We start from the raw sequence: 16,568 nt of genomic DNA on the forward strand, positions 1-16,568 counted from the left end.
CAGATGGTGTTATGCTTGCATCAAAAATTTGTTGATATGTAATTGAATCCATTCTTCCCTCTACCTATGAAATGTTCCCTTTGCTATAGGCTGCAATACATCCCCAAAGTCTGATTAATCCACCCCCATGCTTAATGGTTTGCAAAATGGTCTTATCCTTTAATTCTATGCCCTTTTTTCTACACTCATACCTTTGATTATTTTGGGCAAAGAGTTCTATTTTAACTTCATCGGTCCACAGGTCTTGTTTTAAAAATGCATCAGGCTTGTTTAGATGTTCTTTTACAGACTTCTGACACTGAATTTTATGGTGAGGACACAGGAGAGGTTTTCTTCTGATGACTCCCCTATGAAGGCCATATTTTTGCAGGTGTCTCTGAACAGTAGAACAATGTACCACAACTCCAAAGTCTGCTAAATCTTCCTAAAGGTCGTTTGCACTCAGCGGGATTTTTTGATTTGCCTCTCTAGCAATCCTATGAACAGCTTTAAGAAATTTTGCTAGGTCTGCCAGACCTTATTTTGTCCACCAAAGTTTCCGTTAACTACCTTTTTTAATTACATTTTGAACTCAGGAAAAAGCAACTTGAAAAAACTTTGCTATTTTCTTATAGTCTTCTCCTGCTTTGTGGGCCTCCACTATTTTCATTTTCAGAGTGCTAGGCAGCTGCTTAGAAGAACCCATGGCTGTTGTTTTTTGGTGCAAGTTTAGAGGAGGAGGATTTTTCAAAAAGCTGCAAAATCTGCATCACCTGACCTTTTATAGCAGGCTAATTAAGGTCTAAAACCTTGGTCAAAGTTATGTCAGCACTCAAATCTCCAAGTTTCCCCAAACTTTTACACTGACCCATTTTCCTTTTTGCAATTTTTAAAATGCAAAAGATGAAAATATTATTTTGTGTGCCTAAAATACAAATGAAATGTCTCATCTGTAACATTATACCTTTTAGAGCTCATTTCTTTCCTAACTGTTAACAATAACAATAATTTTGACCAAGGATGCAAAATATTCAACTGGTGTTTCCATGGAAGGGAATCATCCTTCCTAATGATCATCAACTGGTTCCATCTTTAAGTCATAAACTGCATTCTTCTGAAAGCCATATTTTATATTCATTATTGGGTATTGTTTATTTGAGGACACAAAGACAAACTGAGAGTAATAGGACATATGTTAATACTGATTGGATCAAGGATGCCAATAACAGACACATTTCCTTAAAAACCATGGCTTTAAATATGGTTTTATGATTGTGTACTATAACGTAGTACCTGATAAGCATCACTGACTGCAGAACATATTAATAATGAGATAAGGATGGACACCATATTTTCCAGGTTTATTTAGCTACTCTATGGTAATAGAGTGACAAACTAAAGGTTACATTAGACTAATGTCAGCCAAAGTCCATTCAGTAGAATACAATGTGCAGGGAAGCCCCTGTCTTCCCTTACAAGCATAAGGATTTGACTTGTCTGATCTTGGACTGTACAGCACTATTTATGTGGTTATTATCACCAATAGGCTCCATGATTGTGTAACACAGCTCCACACTTCCATATCTGCTCTATAACTTAATAGTTGATCATGGGGTGGGAAGGGTTAAAGTAAAAGGGTGAGGTGAACAACTGTCCTGGATTGCAATTAAAAAGTGCACACATTGGGATGTGTTCTTCAAACTTTTGACTAGCGTTGCTTTGAATTGATTCATACCTCCCATTGGCAATGAAGGAGTCTGTGGCGATTGTACGGGAGAAGGAGTCCTGCCTCTTAACTGCCGGTGTCCACAGGTCTTCTTTTGATAATCTGACTTGGTGCAACATTGTTGTTGCGTGATGCAAATATGATGTCATGCCAAGATAGCTAATAAAAAAAAGTGCTGCACACGCTAAGATCAAAATTTTCTTTGTTTTAGTAGGGTAGATTTCCCTGAAATGTGGTGGGGCTTTAATGTAAAGTGCATGTGGACCTTTTAATAGCTATTATAATTGCGAACCATTATGACTATAATAAAGCCAGCTTGGCAGCTCTTTGGAAAATAGTGATAGAACAGAATAGTCAATGGCAACACAACTAAAATTGTAAGCTTTTCATATCCAAAATTTCCTATCACAATGTTATTTCACTGAAATGATCAACAAGATTACTCAACTTGAAAGCCTGGGGTTCATGACAGTAGTATGTAGTGCTACTTAGCCCTCTAATAATCGGTGGAGGGCTAGACCAAAGTCAGAAGTGACATTGCTGCCTCTTCAGTTGATTAATTAGAGCATTTTTCACATCATTGTTCCTTATGCTATATATGAAAGGGTTTAACATTGGTGTTACTGTCGTATATAGAGTGGGAACTACTTTGTCTGTTTCCATAGAGTATTGGGTATTTTTTGAGTGGGGTTGAACATAATAGTCCCATAAAAGAGGGTGACGACAGTGAGGTGTGAGGCGCAGGTGGAGAAGGATTTCTGGCTCCCATGTGTTGAAGTAATCTTCAGGATCTTGGAGATAATATGGACATATGAGATCAGAATTAGAAAGAAAGCACTCCCGGCAATCAATCCTCCTGAGATATAGAGAGATAACTCATTGAGAAAGGTGTCTCCACAAGACATTCGTACAAAAGCAGGTACCTCACAAAAGTAGTGGTTGGTGTTAAGATTCTTACAGAATGGAAGTTGGAACGTTAGGTATACTTGCAAGAAAGCATCAATTAGTCCGACACTCCATGATAACGCAACTAAGTAAAAACACAATGTCCTGCTCATTATGGTGTTATAACGCAATGGTCTACAAATAGCGGCAAACCTATCATAGGCCATGACGGCAAGAATTACACATTCCATAGCCCCCAAAGTTAAGGAGATGTACATCTGTGCCCCACATCCAAATAAAGAAATACTTGTGTCTTTGGCTAAGGTGTTCAGTAATAGTACAGGAACAATAGACGAGGAGAAACAGATGTCAATGAAAGAGAGGTTGGTAAGAAAAAAGTACATGGGACTGTGTAGACTTGGATTGGTCCTCACCATGATGATCAGCAGAAGGTTCCATGATATAGTAATTATATACATTATCAAAAATATGATGAAGAATATGACTTGATGGTGATGGACAGTAGATAACCCAAGTAAGATGAACCTTCGGGAAGTAGTTTGATTTGACTGTTCCATAACATTTATGTGATCCTTGATATAAAAATAAAATATAAATACATTAACTTTGATGTTAAATACATTTTTTAAGCAATTACCAACAAGACTTACCAGTGACCACCAATGTAGAAACATCTTACTTACAAAGATGTGAACATAAGAAAAATGGAAGCTGCCATATTGAACATAGTTTATCTTAGGTGCTCAATGATGCCTTTGGAAAACTTACTTTTGGTTAGTGCCTACTACAATATTGATATGCTGCGCCTTATACAAGAAATATTCTCAGTTGGTTTCATTAAGATGATAAACTATAACACCCAAAATATTTTGAAAACTAATTTTACAAAAATATATGTTGATCCACCGCCTGGTTGAGTTGACCTTTAGCTATCTTCAAACATCTCAAGGTTCTTTTAGTTAATATTTCTTTGATATATTTCACTTTCTTAAAACCTTCATTAATCTTCCCAAAAAAAATTCACAAATTCTCATTTTTTAGGGCTTGATGAAATAAATGAAAGGCTAATGCTTTGTCTTACACTTATAGTTTAGGAAAAATTTTACTTACAACAATCCATTCTGAAATAAGTCACGAAATCTTGATTGATGGGTTAATAACTTTATCTCAAAATATCCTTGCGGTGAATGAGAATAATGTCCTCTTATATGTTTTGCCATTAATTCTCTCTAATTCCTGCTATGTTGTTGAATGTCCCAAGTCAATTATACCTGAGAATTTTGCACCTGTGGAGCCAATGATTATCTCTTCTCTCCTGATAATGCTTTATAAATTTGAAGTTTATTGTTTAAGTAGCATAACGGTCATGTTTAGAGTATGTAGCTGTGCTGTGGGTGTTATCATTATAACTTACAGTACATTTGCATATGTAATTTTTCATATTTTTGTGTACAATAAAGCTATTTTGTATATTTAGCATGTCCCTTTTTTGTGTATAGGTTATGAATATAGCTTGTTCAACTTCTTTTTATAGAAGTCCAATTGTGGAGGGTGGCACCTTCTGGTTAAACTAAATTACAAATAATTTGCTATCCCCATTCTCTATTACTTTGTTCACTTCCCACCACGACTAACTAGAGATGAGCAAACCTGTACGGTAAAGGCTGCTTTACACGGTACGACCGATTGTGCGATTTCACAATCGATCGTACCCGCCCCCGTCCTTTTTGCGTCACGGGCAAATCGCTGCCCGTGTCGCACAAAGTTAGTAACCCCCGTCACACATACTTACCTCTCGTGCGACCTCGCTGTGGGCGGCGAACGTCCACTTCCTGGAGTGGGAGGGACGTTCGGCGTCACAGCGGCGTCACAGCGACGTCACACGGCCGCCGGCCAATAGAAGCGGAGGGGCGGAGATGAGCAGGACGTAAACATCCCACCCACCTCCTTCCTTCCACATAGAGCCGGCGGCGGCCGTGGGAGGCAGGTGAGCTGCTCATCGTTCCCGTGGTGTCACACGGAGCGGCGTGTGCTACCACGGAAACGATGGTCAACTAAATGAAACGATGTTATGGAACCTAGCGAGCAGTACCCGACTCACGATTTGTGAGCGATACTGCGTCGCTAGGAGGTGTCACACAGGCCGGCATCGCCAGCGATGCCGGATATGCGTCACAAAAACCATGACCCCGACGATCTATCGCACGATAGATTGTCTGGTGTAAAGCAGCCTTAAAGGTTCACCAATTTCAAATTTGGTATGACCCTTAGATTGTTCGCTCGGGCTCGTTAACCCCGAGCACTTTCCAGTCAGTAATGTTAGTTTTTGTTCATTTTCTGCCCTCGAACACTGGCTGCATTTCCAAAAATGCTTTTGTAATAGCATTTCTGCTTTTGCATAAAATTGTGGTGCTGACTGATGTGGGAATGTGTAAAATCAGTGGAGGAGGTGGGGACTCTGGACTGGAAGAAGCCTTTTGGCCTTTGGTGCCATTTTGTCTCTTAACTTTATTTGTGAATGTTGCTGCAGCCAATCACTGCACAGTAAACATCTAAAAGATTCAGACAGAAGGGCTTCTGTGATTGTCTGCCTAAGTCACATGTCCATATATATTAAGGGACATGTTGCGTTGGTGCCATTTTGTGAATGTTAAACGATAGGGAAGGTGCTGCCACCGGTGCTCCTGTCGCTGCTGCTAAACAGTTAGCTTAGCTATGGGTTTAATGCTAGGTAGTTGAGATAAACAGGTGCACAGTTTAGGGAAAGGTGTGTGTGTGCCACAATTTGGCACATTTCATGATAGAAATAGGGATTAGTACTTGTAGTGCCTGCTAAAGAGTTGCCAGTGACTCATGTAAATAGGTATTGCTTCTTACTACTGCCTGCTCAAAAGTATGCAATCATGTTTATAGGTATTGCTAGTTAGTAGTGTCTAGCTTAAAATGTTGATAAGGAAGTATGTACAGTTAGGTCCAGAAATATTTGGACAGTGACACAATTTTCGCGAGTTGGGCTCTGCATGCCACCACATTGGATTTGAAATGAAACCTCTACAACAGAATTCAAGTGCAGATTGTAACGTTTAATTTGAAGGTTTGAACAAAAATATCTGATAGAATTTGTAGGAATTGTACACATTTCTTTACAAACACTCCACATTTTAGGAGGTCAAAAGTAATTGGACAAATAAACCAAACCCAAACAAAATATTTTTATTTTCAATATTTTGTTGCGAATCCTTTGGGAGCAATCACTGCCTTAAGTCTGGAACCCATGGACATCACCAAACGCTGGGTTTCCTCCTTCTTAATGCTTTGCCAGGCCTTTACAGCCGCAGCCTTCAGGTCTTGCTTGTTTGTGGGTCTTTCCGTCTTAAGTCTGGATTTGAGCAAGTGAAATGCATGCTCAATTGTGTTAAGATCTGGTGATTGACTTGGCCATTGCAGAATGTTCCACTTTTTTGCACTCATGAACTTCTGGGTAGCTTTGGCTGTATGCTTGGGTCATTGTCCATCTGTACTATGAAGCGCCGTCCGATCAACTTTGCGGCATTTGGCTGAATCTGGGCTGAAAGTATATCCCTGTACACTTCAGAATTCATCCGGCTACTCTTGTCTGCTGTTATGTCATCAATAAACACAAGTGACCCAGTGCCATTGAAAGCCATGCATGCCCATGCCATCACGTTGCCTCCACCATGTTTTACAGAGGATGTGGTGTGCCTTGGATCATGTGCCGTTCCCTTTCTTCTCCAAACTTTTTTCTTCCCATCATTCTGGTACAGGTTGATCTTTGTCTCATCTGTCCATAGAATACTTTTCCAGAACTGAGCTGGCTTCATGAGGTATTTTTCAGAAATTTAACTCTGGCCTGCCTATTTTTGGAATTGATGAATGGTTTGCATCTAGATGTGAACCCTTTGTATTTACTTTCATGGAGTCTTCTCTTTACTGTTGACTTAGAGACAGATACACCTACTTCACTGAGAGTGTTCTGGACTTCATTTGATGTTGTGAACGGGTTCTTCTTCACCAAAGAAAGTATGTGGCGATCATCCACCACTGTTGTCATCCGTGGACGCCCAGGCCTTTTTGAGTTCCCAAGCTAACTAGCCAATTCCTTTTTTCTCAGAATGTACCCGACTGTTGATTTTGCTACTCCAAGCATGTCTGCTATCTCTCTGATGGATTTTTTCTTTTTTTTCAGCCTCAGGATGTTCTGCTTCACCTCAATTGAGAGTTCCTTAGACCGCATGTTGTCTGGTCACAGCAATAGCTTCCAAATGCAAAACCACACACCTGTAATCAACCCCAGACCTTTTAACTACTTCATTGATTACAGGTTAACGAGGGAGACGCCTTCAGAGTTAATTGCAGCCCTTGGAGTCCCTTGTCCAATTACTTTTGGTCCCTTGAAAAAGAGGAGGCTATGCATTACAGAGCTATGATTCCTAAACCCTTTCTCCGATTTGGATGAGAAAACTCTCATATTGCAGCTGGGAGTGTGCACTTTCAGCTCATATTATATATATAATTGTATTTCTGAACATGTTTTTGTAAACAGCTAAAATAACACAACTTAAGTTGCTAGGGAAGTGTTACGAACCGGCGCCGCCATAGCCGCAAGCAGCCTGCTGCGGTTCCTGTTGCGCCCAGGCGCCAGCTGCCGTTCTTGAACGTGCCTCGGGTCGTCCAGTTGGCTGTTCCTTCCACCACGTCTAAGTGTGGAGAGGCGGCTAGTGCGCATGCGTGCGCCGATTTACCCCAGCCAGAGTTTAAGCCCGGTGTTTTGCCTAGTGAGCATGCTCAGCCTGATTGTGTTATGTCTGAGACTAAGTCCTCAGTTCAGGCTACTGAGCATGCTCCCACAATTAACCCTAACAGCCTCTTTGCACAGGTACTTGGACTTCGTGCTGTGTCTAAGTTCTGGGATGTGCCTACTGAGCATGCTCAAACTGATAGTCTGCTTTCTGAGCCTGTTGCTCAGGCTACTGGGCATGCTCAGCCACTTAGTGCACCAGAGGCTAGGTCCGGTAAGGACCTCACTGAGCATGTCCGTGAGGTGGCAGGCCCTGATAGGGCAGAGGGTGTCAGGTGTCCTGATGACGTGGCAACTCCGGACTGGCTCGCAGAGGCCCGCCCCTATGATCTGGCACCTCAGTATTGGTCGTCAGACGATGACTGGTGAAATGTTTGGGGCGTGGCTGCCATGAGGTCATCAATGACGTGGCGGTTCCGGATAGGTCGCATGTGACGTCACTGATGACATGGCACTCTGCTATTGGACCTTGGTGGTTCCACCTTGGGTTTGGGGCGGACCCAGGTTATAAAAGGGGCTGGAGACAACATGGAGGTGCGCAGTCTTCACTTTTGCTCAGTCAGAGCACACCTCCATGTTAGAGCCTCATTGCGGCATAAGCCTATGTTGGGAAGAGGTAGGTAGGGTTAGGCGAACGGTGCCTGTCACGCCAAGATTCGTGGCTCGGCACATCAGGGTCAGGCGCCGTGCTTCCCTCCTGCCGTTCCAGTCTTGCTATAGCAGCCCAGTGGCGTTAACTGGGCTGCGGCTGCTGTGCTTCCTGTCCGATTGTGCCCCCTACGCACACGGACAACGCACCTGTTGCGTCACCTGTCCGATTGTGCCTCCTACGCACACGGACAACGCACCTGCTGTGCCACCTGTCCAGTTGTGCCCCCTACGCGCACGGACAGCGTACTCCAGGACCCCTGTGGAGTTAACAGGGTGTTCCTTATTTTCCTCGGCTTCCCGGTCAACGAAACTGGTGTACCCATCTGGCCTGACGTGTCCTACACACACGTGGCCAGTCGAGAGGTGGCCAGAAACGCTAATCGGAGGACTGCTCGGCCTGACGTGTCCTACACACGTGGCCGACAGTGCGCTTTCGTGGTGGTCTTCCGGTCAATGCTACCTGGTTACCACCCGGCCTGACGTGTTTCCTGCACACGTGGTTGGTGTAGCGCTAGGTGCACCAAAACGCTAATCGGGTTGTCGTCCGGTCTGACGTGTCCCAACACACGTGACCGGTTCCCAGAGTTCCTGGGTTATCTCAGAGCCATCCAGCTCTATAGTCTCCGCCTAACCCTCAGGTGCCAGCAGCTCCTTTGTCATCTGGAGCACGGTGGGACCCGACTGGCGATTAGGATATATACCCCCTGGTCCTAATCTGCCGGTCCCCCCGTAACAGGAAGTATGTAAAAAAGTGGTTCTTGCCAATTTTAATTGCCTGTTCAAAATTCCAAACACATATTTATAGGTATTGCTAGCTAGCAGTACCTGGCCTAAAATGTTACTATGGAAGTATGTGAAAAGTGGTTCTTGCCATTTTTAAATGTCTACTCAAAATTATGCAAACACATTTATAGGTATTGCTAGTTAGCAGTGTGTGGCCTAAAAAAGCTGCTAAGGAATTATCTAGAAAGTGGTTATTGCCAATTTTAATTGCCTGCTCACAATTATGCAAACACATTTATAGGTATTGCTAGTTAGCAGTGCGTGTGCCTGAAGTGCACATGTACTGTCCTGTGATGTCAGGTCAGGAAGAGGAGGAGTGGGACAACATAGAGCCTGATTATGAAGTTGTAAACTCCATTTGGTGTGAACCCAGAGGCACACATTGTGTAGCTCATCATATAAGGAAGAGAAGGATGCCAAGGAGGTTAGATTGGCTATTCCCAAATGGAGTCTTCATTCATACAGTTAGGTCCAGAAATATTTGGACAGTGACACAATTTTCGCGAGTTGGGCTCTGCATGCCACCACATTGGATTTGAAATGAAACCTCTACAACAGAATTCAAGTGCAGATTGTAACGTTTAATTTGAAGGTTTGAACAAAAATATCTGATAGAAATTGTAGGAATTGTACACATTTCTTTACAAACACTCCACATTTTAGGAGGTCAAAAGTAATTGGACAAATAAACCAAACCCCAAAAAAAATTTTTTATTTTCAATATTTTGTTGCGAATCCTTTGGAGGCAATCACTGCCTTAAGTCTGGAACCCATGGACATCACCAAACGCTGGGTTTCCTCCTTCTTAATGCTTTGCCAGGCCTTTACAGTCGCAGCCTTCAGGTCTTGCTTGTTTGTGGGTCTTTCCGTCTTAAGTCTGGATTTGAGCAAGTGAAATGCATGCTCAATTGGGTTAAGATCTGGTGATTGACTTGGCCATTGCAGAATGTTCCACTTTTTTGCACTCATGAACTCCTGGGTAGCTTTGGCTGTATGCTTGGGGTCATTGTCCATCTGTACCATGAAGCGCCGTCCGATCAACTTTGCGGCATTTGGCTGAATCTGGGCTGAAAGTATATCCCGGTACACTTCAGAATTCATCCGGCTACTCTTGTCTGCTGTTATGTCATCAATAAACACAAGTGACCCAGTGCCATTGAAAGCCATACATGCCCATGCCATCACGTTGCCTCCACCATGTTTTACAGAGAATGTGGTGTGCCTTGGATCATGTGCCGTTCCCTTTCTTCTCCAAACTTTTTTCTTCCCATCATTCTGGTACAGGTTGATCTTGGTCTCATCTGTCCATAGAATACTTTTCCAGAACTGAGCTGGCTTCATGAGGTGTTTTTCAGCAAATTTAACTCTGGCCTGTCTATTTTTGGAATTGATGAATGGTTTGCATCTAGATGTGAACCCTTTGTATTTACTTTCATGGAGTCTTCTCTTTACTGTTGACTTAGAGACAGATACACCTACTTCACTGAGAGTGTTCTGGACTTCAGTTGATGTTGTGAACGGGTTCTTCTTCACCACAGAAAGTATGCGGCGATCATCCACCACTGTTGTCATCCGTGGACTCCCAGGCCTTTTTGAGTTCCCAAGCTCACCAGTCAATTCCTTTTTTCTCAGAATGTACCCGACTGTTGATTTTGCTACTCCAAGCATGTCTGCTATCTCTCTGATGGATTTTTTCTTTTTTTGCAGCCTCAGGATGTTCTGCTTCACCTCAATTGAGAGTTCCTTAGACCGCATGTTGTCTGGTCACAGCAACAGCTTCCAAATGCAAAACCACACACCTGTAATCAACCCCAGACCTTTTAACTACTTCTTTGATTACAGGTTAACGAGGGAGACACCTTCAGAGTTAATTGCAGCCCTTAGAGTCCCTTATCCAATTACTTTTGGTCCCTTGAAAAAGAGGAGGCTATGCATTACAGAGCTATGATTCCTAAACCCTTTCTCCGATTTGGATGTGAAAACTCTCATATTGCAGCTGGGAGTGTGCACTTTCAGCCCATATTATATATATAATTGTATTTCTGAACATGTTTTTGTAAACAGCTAAAATAACAACACTTGTGTCACTATCCAAATATTTCTGGACCTAACTGTATGTGTATCCAAGGGCAGCAATGCTGCAAAACTAGGGTGAAAATGAGTCACCCAAAGTCTGATTATGTCATTACAGTCTACATGAAAAAGACACTCTTACTTTCCACCTCACATGCAAAGAGATTTTCAATCGTGAAGTGCCACCAAAAGGCAGATAGTCTTCATGGAGGTCTTCCCTGCAGGAGCCCCAAATGCCGCCCCCCTGCTAGATTGGCATCGCTGATTCGGGATGATGCAACTCTACCTTGAAAAAACTTTGAGAGCAGACACCCTTTCATCTTTGTGAATCTCATGTCCATACACACAATCAAATCCATCATCTAATACATAAAGCTGAATGTTTGTATGTATGTATATATGTGTGTGTGTATGTCCGGGATTGGCCTCTGCACCGTTGCAGCTACAGCCACAAAATTTTGCACACTCACACGTCTGGACCCCAGGAGCGTCATAGGCTATGTTGTGAGGCGAAATTTTAACCCCGCACGTTCCAATTTACCAATCAATTTTGCCCCTATCTACATAATGGGGAAAAAGTGAAATGAAAAGTGTATCCGCACCGTCGCATTTACAATCACAAAATTTTGCACAGACACCTCATGTGACCCAGGGAACATCATAGACTATGTTTTGACAGGAAAATGTGACCCCGCGCTTTACAGTTACTCTCCAAAAAACATGCCTTCATTAAAGTAAATGGAGCCTGGAACTACAGGTTATTAGTAGGAGCTGTGAGTGGTTGCTATAGGAACAAAAGACATTCACAGTATAAGAAGCTTATATGGGAGGTAATAAGATGTCGGTGGGGAGACGGATAGAAAGAGACAGACAGAGAGAGACAGACAGAGACAGACAGGGAAAGAGACAGAGAGATAGAGACAGACAGGGAAAGAGACAGACAGGGAAAGAGACAGAGAGATAGAGACAGACAGAGACAAACGGTGAAAGAGACAGACAGAGACAGACAGTGAAAAAGAGAGACAGACCTGGAAAGAGACAGATGGGGAAAGAGACAGACAGACATGCAGACAGTGACAGAGACAGACAGACAGGGAAGGAGGAGACAGCAAGAGAGACAGACAAAGATAGATGGGGAAAGACACAGACCTTGATAGAGACAGACGGGGAAAGAGACAGAGAACTAGAGACAGACAAAGACAGGCAGACAGGGAAAGAGACAGACAGGAAAAGACACAGACAAAGAAACGGGGAGACAGACGGGGAAAGAGACAGACTTGGGAAAGAGACAAACCTGGAAAGAGACAGATGGGGAAAGAATCAGAGGGATAGGGACAGACAAAGAAAGAGACAGAGACAGCCAGACAAGGAAAGAGGCAGACCTGGAAAGAGACAGACCTAGAAAGAGACAGACGGGGAAAGAGACAGACAGAGACAGACGGGGAAAGAGACAGACGGGGAAAAAGACAGATCTGGAAAGAGACAGACGGAGGACATTACTTGGCCAATTTAGTGAAATCTGTGTGGAATATGTGTGGTGTTGAAATATATGTTGTGAAATGGTTCTATTAGCTTAGTTTTTGCCTTTTAACCCCTTCAGCCCCCAGCGTGTTTTCACCTTAAAGACCCGGATATTTTTTGCAATTTTTACCAGTGTCACTTTGACAGGTTATAACTCTGGAAAGTTTCAACGGATCCTGGCGGTTCTGACATTATTTTTTCGTGTCATATTGTACTTCATGTCAGTGGAAAATTTAGGCCTATATGTTTTGCATTTATTTGTGAAAATTTCGGAAATTTGGTGAAAATTTTGAAAATTTCGCATTTTTTAAAATTTTAAATTTTATGGCCAGAAATCTGAGAGATATGTCACACAAAATAGTTACTAAATAACATTTACCACATGTCTGCTTTACACCAGAGCAATTTTTGAAACAAATTTTTTTTTCCGTTAGGAAGTTAGAAGGGGTCAAAGTTCATCAGCAATTTCTCATTTTTCTAACAAAATTTACAAAAAAAATTATTTAGGTACCACATCACATTTGGAGTGATTTGAGAAACCTAGGCAACAGAAAATACCCAAAAGTGACCCCATTGTAAAATCTGCCCCCCTCACTCTGCTCAAAACCACATCCAAGAAGTTTATTAAGCCTTTAGGAGCTTCACAGCAACCAAAGCAATGCAGAAGGAAAAAATGAAAATTTTACTTTTTTACACAAAAATGATACTTTAGCCATAAAAATTAGTATTTTCACAAGGGTATCAGGAAAAATGCACCATAAATTGTATTGTGCATTTTCTCCTGAGTACGCAGATACCTCATATGTGGTGGAAATCGAATGTTTGGGCATATGGCAGGGCTCAGAAGAGAAGGAGCGCCATTTCACAGCAAAATTGGTTGGAAATATTAGCGGACGCCATGTTGCATTTGGAGACCCCCTGAGGTGCATAAACAATGAAGCTCCCCCACATGTGACCCCATTTTGGAAACTCCCTCCCCCATACAAAAAAATTAGTTTGGCGAAATAAAAAATACGGACGTCAGTAAAAAAAAATAATAAAATATTGAGCGCCTGCAACTGACACTATGGCAAGTGCCACACGTGAGAGCGATGTACGAATCTTGCATCGCATCATCCAGCACATCTGCACACTCCTGTCTGGAAGAGAGCGACCGTGCCGGATGATGCGATGTGAGACTCGTGCATCGCTCTCACGTGTGGCACTGGGCTGACCCTTACAATATTTAGTAAAAAATACTGTAGTTGCCGATTACTACAGTATAATTTTACTGGCCCTAAACTAAGTTTATTTATATTTCTTTCTTAGGTTACAGAAAAAAAATCAGGACGCATGCACGGATGTGCTGCAAAAAGGGGGGGACTAGGTGGGATGAAAAAAAAGATGGATGGAGGATGGGAGAGGGCGTGGCGGAGAATGGGAGAGGGCGCAACGGAGGATGGGAGAGGGCGCGGCAGATGGAAGAGTGGTGGAGGATGGGAGAGGACGGGCAGCAGATGAGGGTGAGAGGTGGTAGAGGGGGCAGCAGATCGGGGAGGGTGAGAGGTAGGGGAGGGGGCTTCAGATGAAGAGGATGGGAGATAGCAGGCAGCAGATCAGGGAGGGTGAGAGAGGAAGCAGCAGATCAGGGAGGGGGGCAGCAGATCAGGGAGGGGGGCAGCAGCTGATGAGGGAGAGCAGGCAGCAGATCAGGGAGGGTGTGATGGGGGAGGGGGCAGCAGATCAGGGAGGGTGAGATGGGGGAGGGGGCAGCAGATCGGGGAGGGTGAGATGGTGGAGAGCGGGCAGCAGATCGGGAAGGTGAGATGGTGGAGGGCGGGCAGCAGATCGGGAAGGTGAGATGGTGGAGGGCGGGCAGCAGAATGGGAAGGTGAGCTGGAGAGAGCGGGCAGCAGATCGGGAAGGTGAGCTGGAGAGAGCGGGCAGCAGATCGGGAAGGTGAGCTGGAGAGAGCGGGCAGCAGATAGGGAAGGTGAGCTGGGGAGAGTGGGCAGCAGATCGGGAAGGTGAGATGGTGGAGAGTGGGCAGCAGATCGGGAAGGTGAGATGGCGGAGGCGGGCAGCAGATCGGGAAGGTGAGATGGCGGACAGTGGGCAGCAGATCGGGAAGGTGAGATGGCGGACAGCGGGCATTAGATCGCGAAGGTGAGATGGCGGACAGCAGGCAGCAGATTGGGAAGGTGAGATGGCGGACAGTGGGCAGCAGATCGGGAAGGTGAGATGACGGACAGCGGGCAGCAGATCGGGAAGGTGAGATGGCGGAGGCGGGCAGCAGATCGGGAAGGTGAGATGGCGGACAGCGGGCAGCAGATCGGGAAGGTGAGATGGCGGACAGTGGGCATTAGATCGCGAAGGTGAGATGGCAGACAGCAGGCAGCAGATCGTGAAGGTGAGATGGCGGACAGTGGGCAGCAGATCGGGAAGGTGAGATGGCGGACAGCCGGCAGCAGATCGGGAAGGTGAGATGGCGGAGGCGGGCAGCAGATGGGGAAGGTGAGATGGAGGACAGCGGGCAGCAGATCGGCAAGGTGAGATGGCGGACAGCGGTTGCAGATCGGGAAGGTGAGATGGCGGACAGCGGGCAGCAGATCGGGAAGGTGAGATGGCGGAGGCGGGCAGCAGATGAGGATGGGAGAGAGCGGGCAGCAGCTCACAGAGGCGGGCAGCGGCTGATGGGAGAGAGCGGTGGCAGATGGAGGCGGCTGCAGCAGATAGAGGAGATCGGTGGCGGTGGCAGCGGATCGGGAGATTGGCGGTGGATCGGCGGTGGTGGCAGCGGTTGCAGCAGATCGGGGGCAGGGGCTTACCAGGGCACTTGCAGGGATCGCTCCCCTCATCTTCCAGACAGAGTAAAGCGGAGGGGAGTGGTCACCGGCCCCAGATCCACGGTGATTGGAGAGATCGGTCACAAGGCCGACCTCTCCTATCAGAGCTGGGGGCAGGTGAAGCACCGATCACCCAGCTCAGCTCCAGCCAATAATCAGTGCTACAGCTGCACTGATATGGCTGGATTTCAATGTTTCACCCATTACAGTGGCTGTGATTGGCTGAGCGGTGTTTGTCATCCAATCACAGCCTCCGTAGGTCCGAGGAGGAGGCACCACCCCTCCTGAGGTCAGGCAGAAGTCCCCTCCTCCCCGAATCTAAGGTTTGTGTGAACCGATTGCACTTACCCATGTCACCATGATGTACCCAGTACGTCAAGGGTCGTTAAGGGGTTAATACTTACATTTATATCTATTTGTTTTGTGGTTTTTGTGTGCAGAATACATTTTTGTTAATACATTCTATTTTGTTAACAGCAGTTATTAACCCGGGTGAAGCCGGGTAGTACAGCTAGTATTCTATAAGATAAATAGAAGGGTTGACTGGTACTTGATCTAAAAGAGTTATTGGACCACTGCCCGCTTTCAAGGCATGTTGTATCCTGCAACCTAAAATATTTTTTCTTAGTTGAGAAATTGGTTTACTTGGTCCTGTATTGCTTAGATGTTTCTTGTGAAAGGTCCTTTTCTTCATCATATTTGCAGAAACACCTGCATGCACTCTTGATCGCTGAGCTGCGGCCTTTCCAAATGGAGTCTTCATTCACCTGTGTATGCAAGGGCAGCACTGCTGCCAAACTAGGGTGAAAATGAGTCACTCCAATTCTGATGATGTTGTTACAGTCTACATGAAAGAGATACCCTTTCTTTCTACCTCACACGTAAAGAAATTTTTCTCTGTAGTGCTAGTCTTCTAGGAGCAAGAGGCCTACACCTGTCTGTCATGCATCTCTTGATTTTTAATTAAATGCCAAACCACATCCTGTGTGTTGTATGAACCATGCCTCCCTGCTGTGCAAAGACACTAAAATGACACTGAAATGTTTTTAAACTTTTCTGTTGTGTTTTAAAATGTAAATGCCAGGCAACATCCTGTGTGTAAGTCAATGCAATTAGGCAGTGCTTTAATTAGTATGCATCAGAGAATACAGTGAAACAGCTGCAGAGCTGTGAAACACTATCCAGGCTGAGTTTGATAATTGGCTGTCTCCAGGGAAGGCCATGTGCGATTATGGTGCAAACCTAGTAGCGGCACTACGCCTGGGCGACATCAAATATGCACTGC

General features: G+C 44.5%; 1 protein-coding gene across 1 annotated transcript; it reads right to left on the reverse strand.

Moving 5' to 3' along the window:
- Positions 1-2,349: 2,349 nt before the first annotated feature.
- LOC142257953 (olfactory receptor 5V1-like) lies at positions 2,350-3,168 on the reverse strand. Its single transcript, XM_075330278.1, has one exon. It carries the CDS (start codon positions 3,166-3,168, stop codon positions 2,350-2,352), a length of 819 nt encoding a protein of 272 aa, XP_075186393.1.
- Positions 3,169-16,568: the final 13,400 nt, after the last annotated feature.

The sequence above is a fragment of the Anomaloglossus baeobatrachus genome, chromosome 12 (assembly GCF_048569485.1).
Source record: "Anomaloglossus baeobatrachus isolate aAnoBae1 chromosome 12, aAnoBae1.hap1, whole genome shotgun sequence".
Classification (NCBI taxonomy): domain Eukaryota; kingdom Metazoa; phylum Chordata; class Amphibia; order Anura; family Aromobatidae; genus Anomaloglossus; species Anomaloglossus baeobatrachus.

Bases quoted from the DNA above. Each gene is read 5' to 3' on its own strand.
- LOC142257953 (XM_075330278.1), bottom strand. From the start codon at position 3,168: ATGGAACAGTCAAATCAAACTACTTCCCGAAGGTTCATCTTACTTGGG.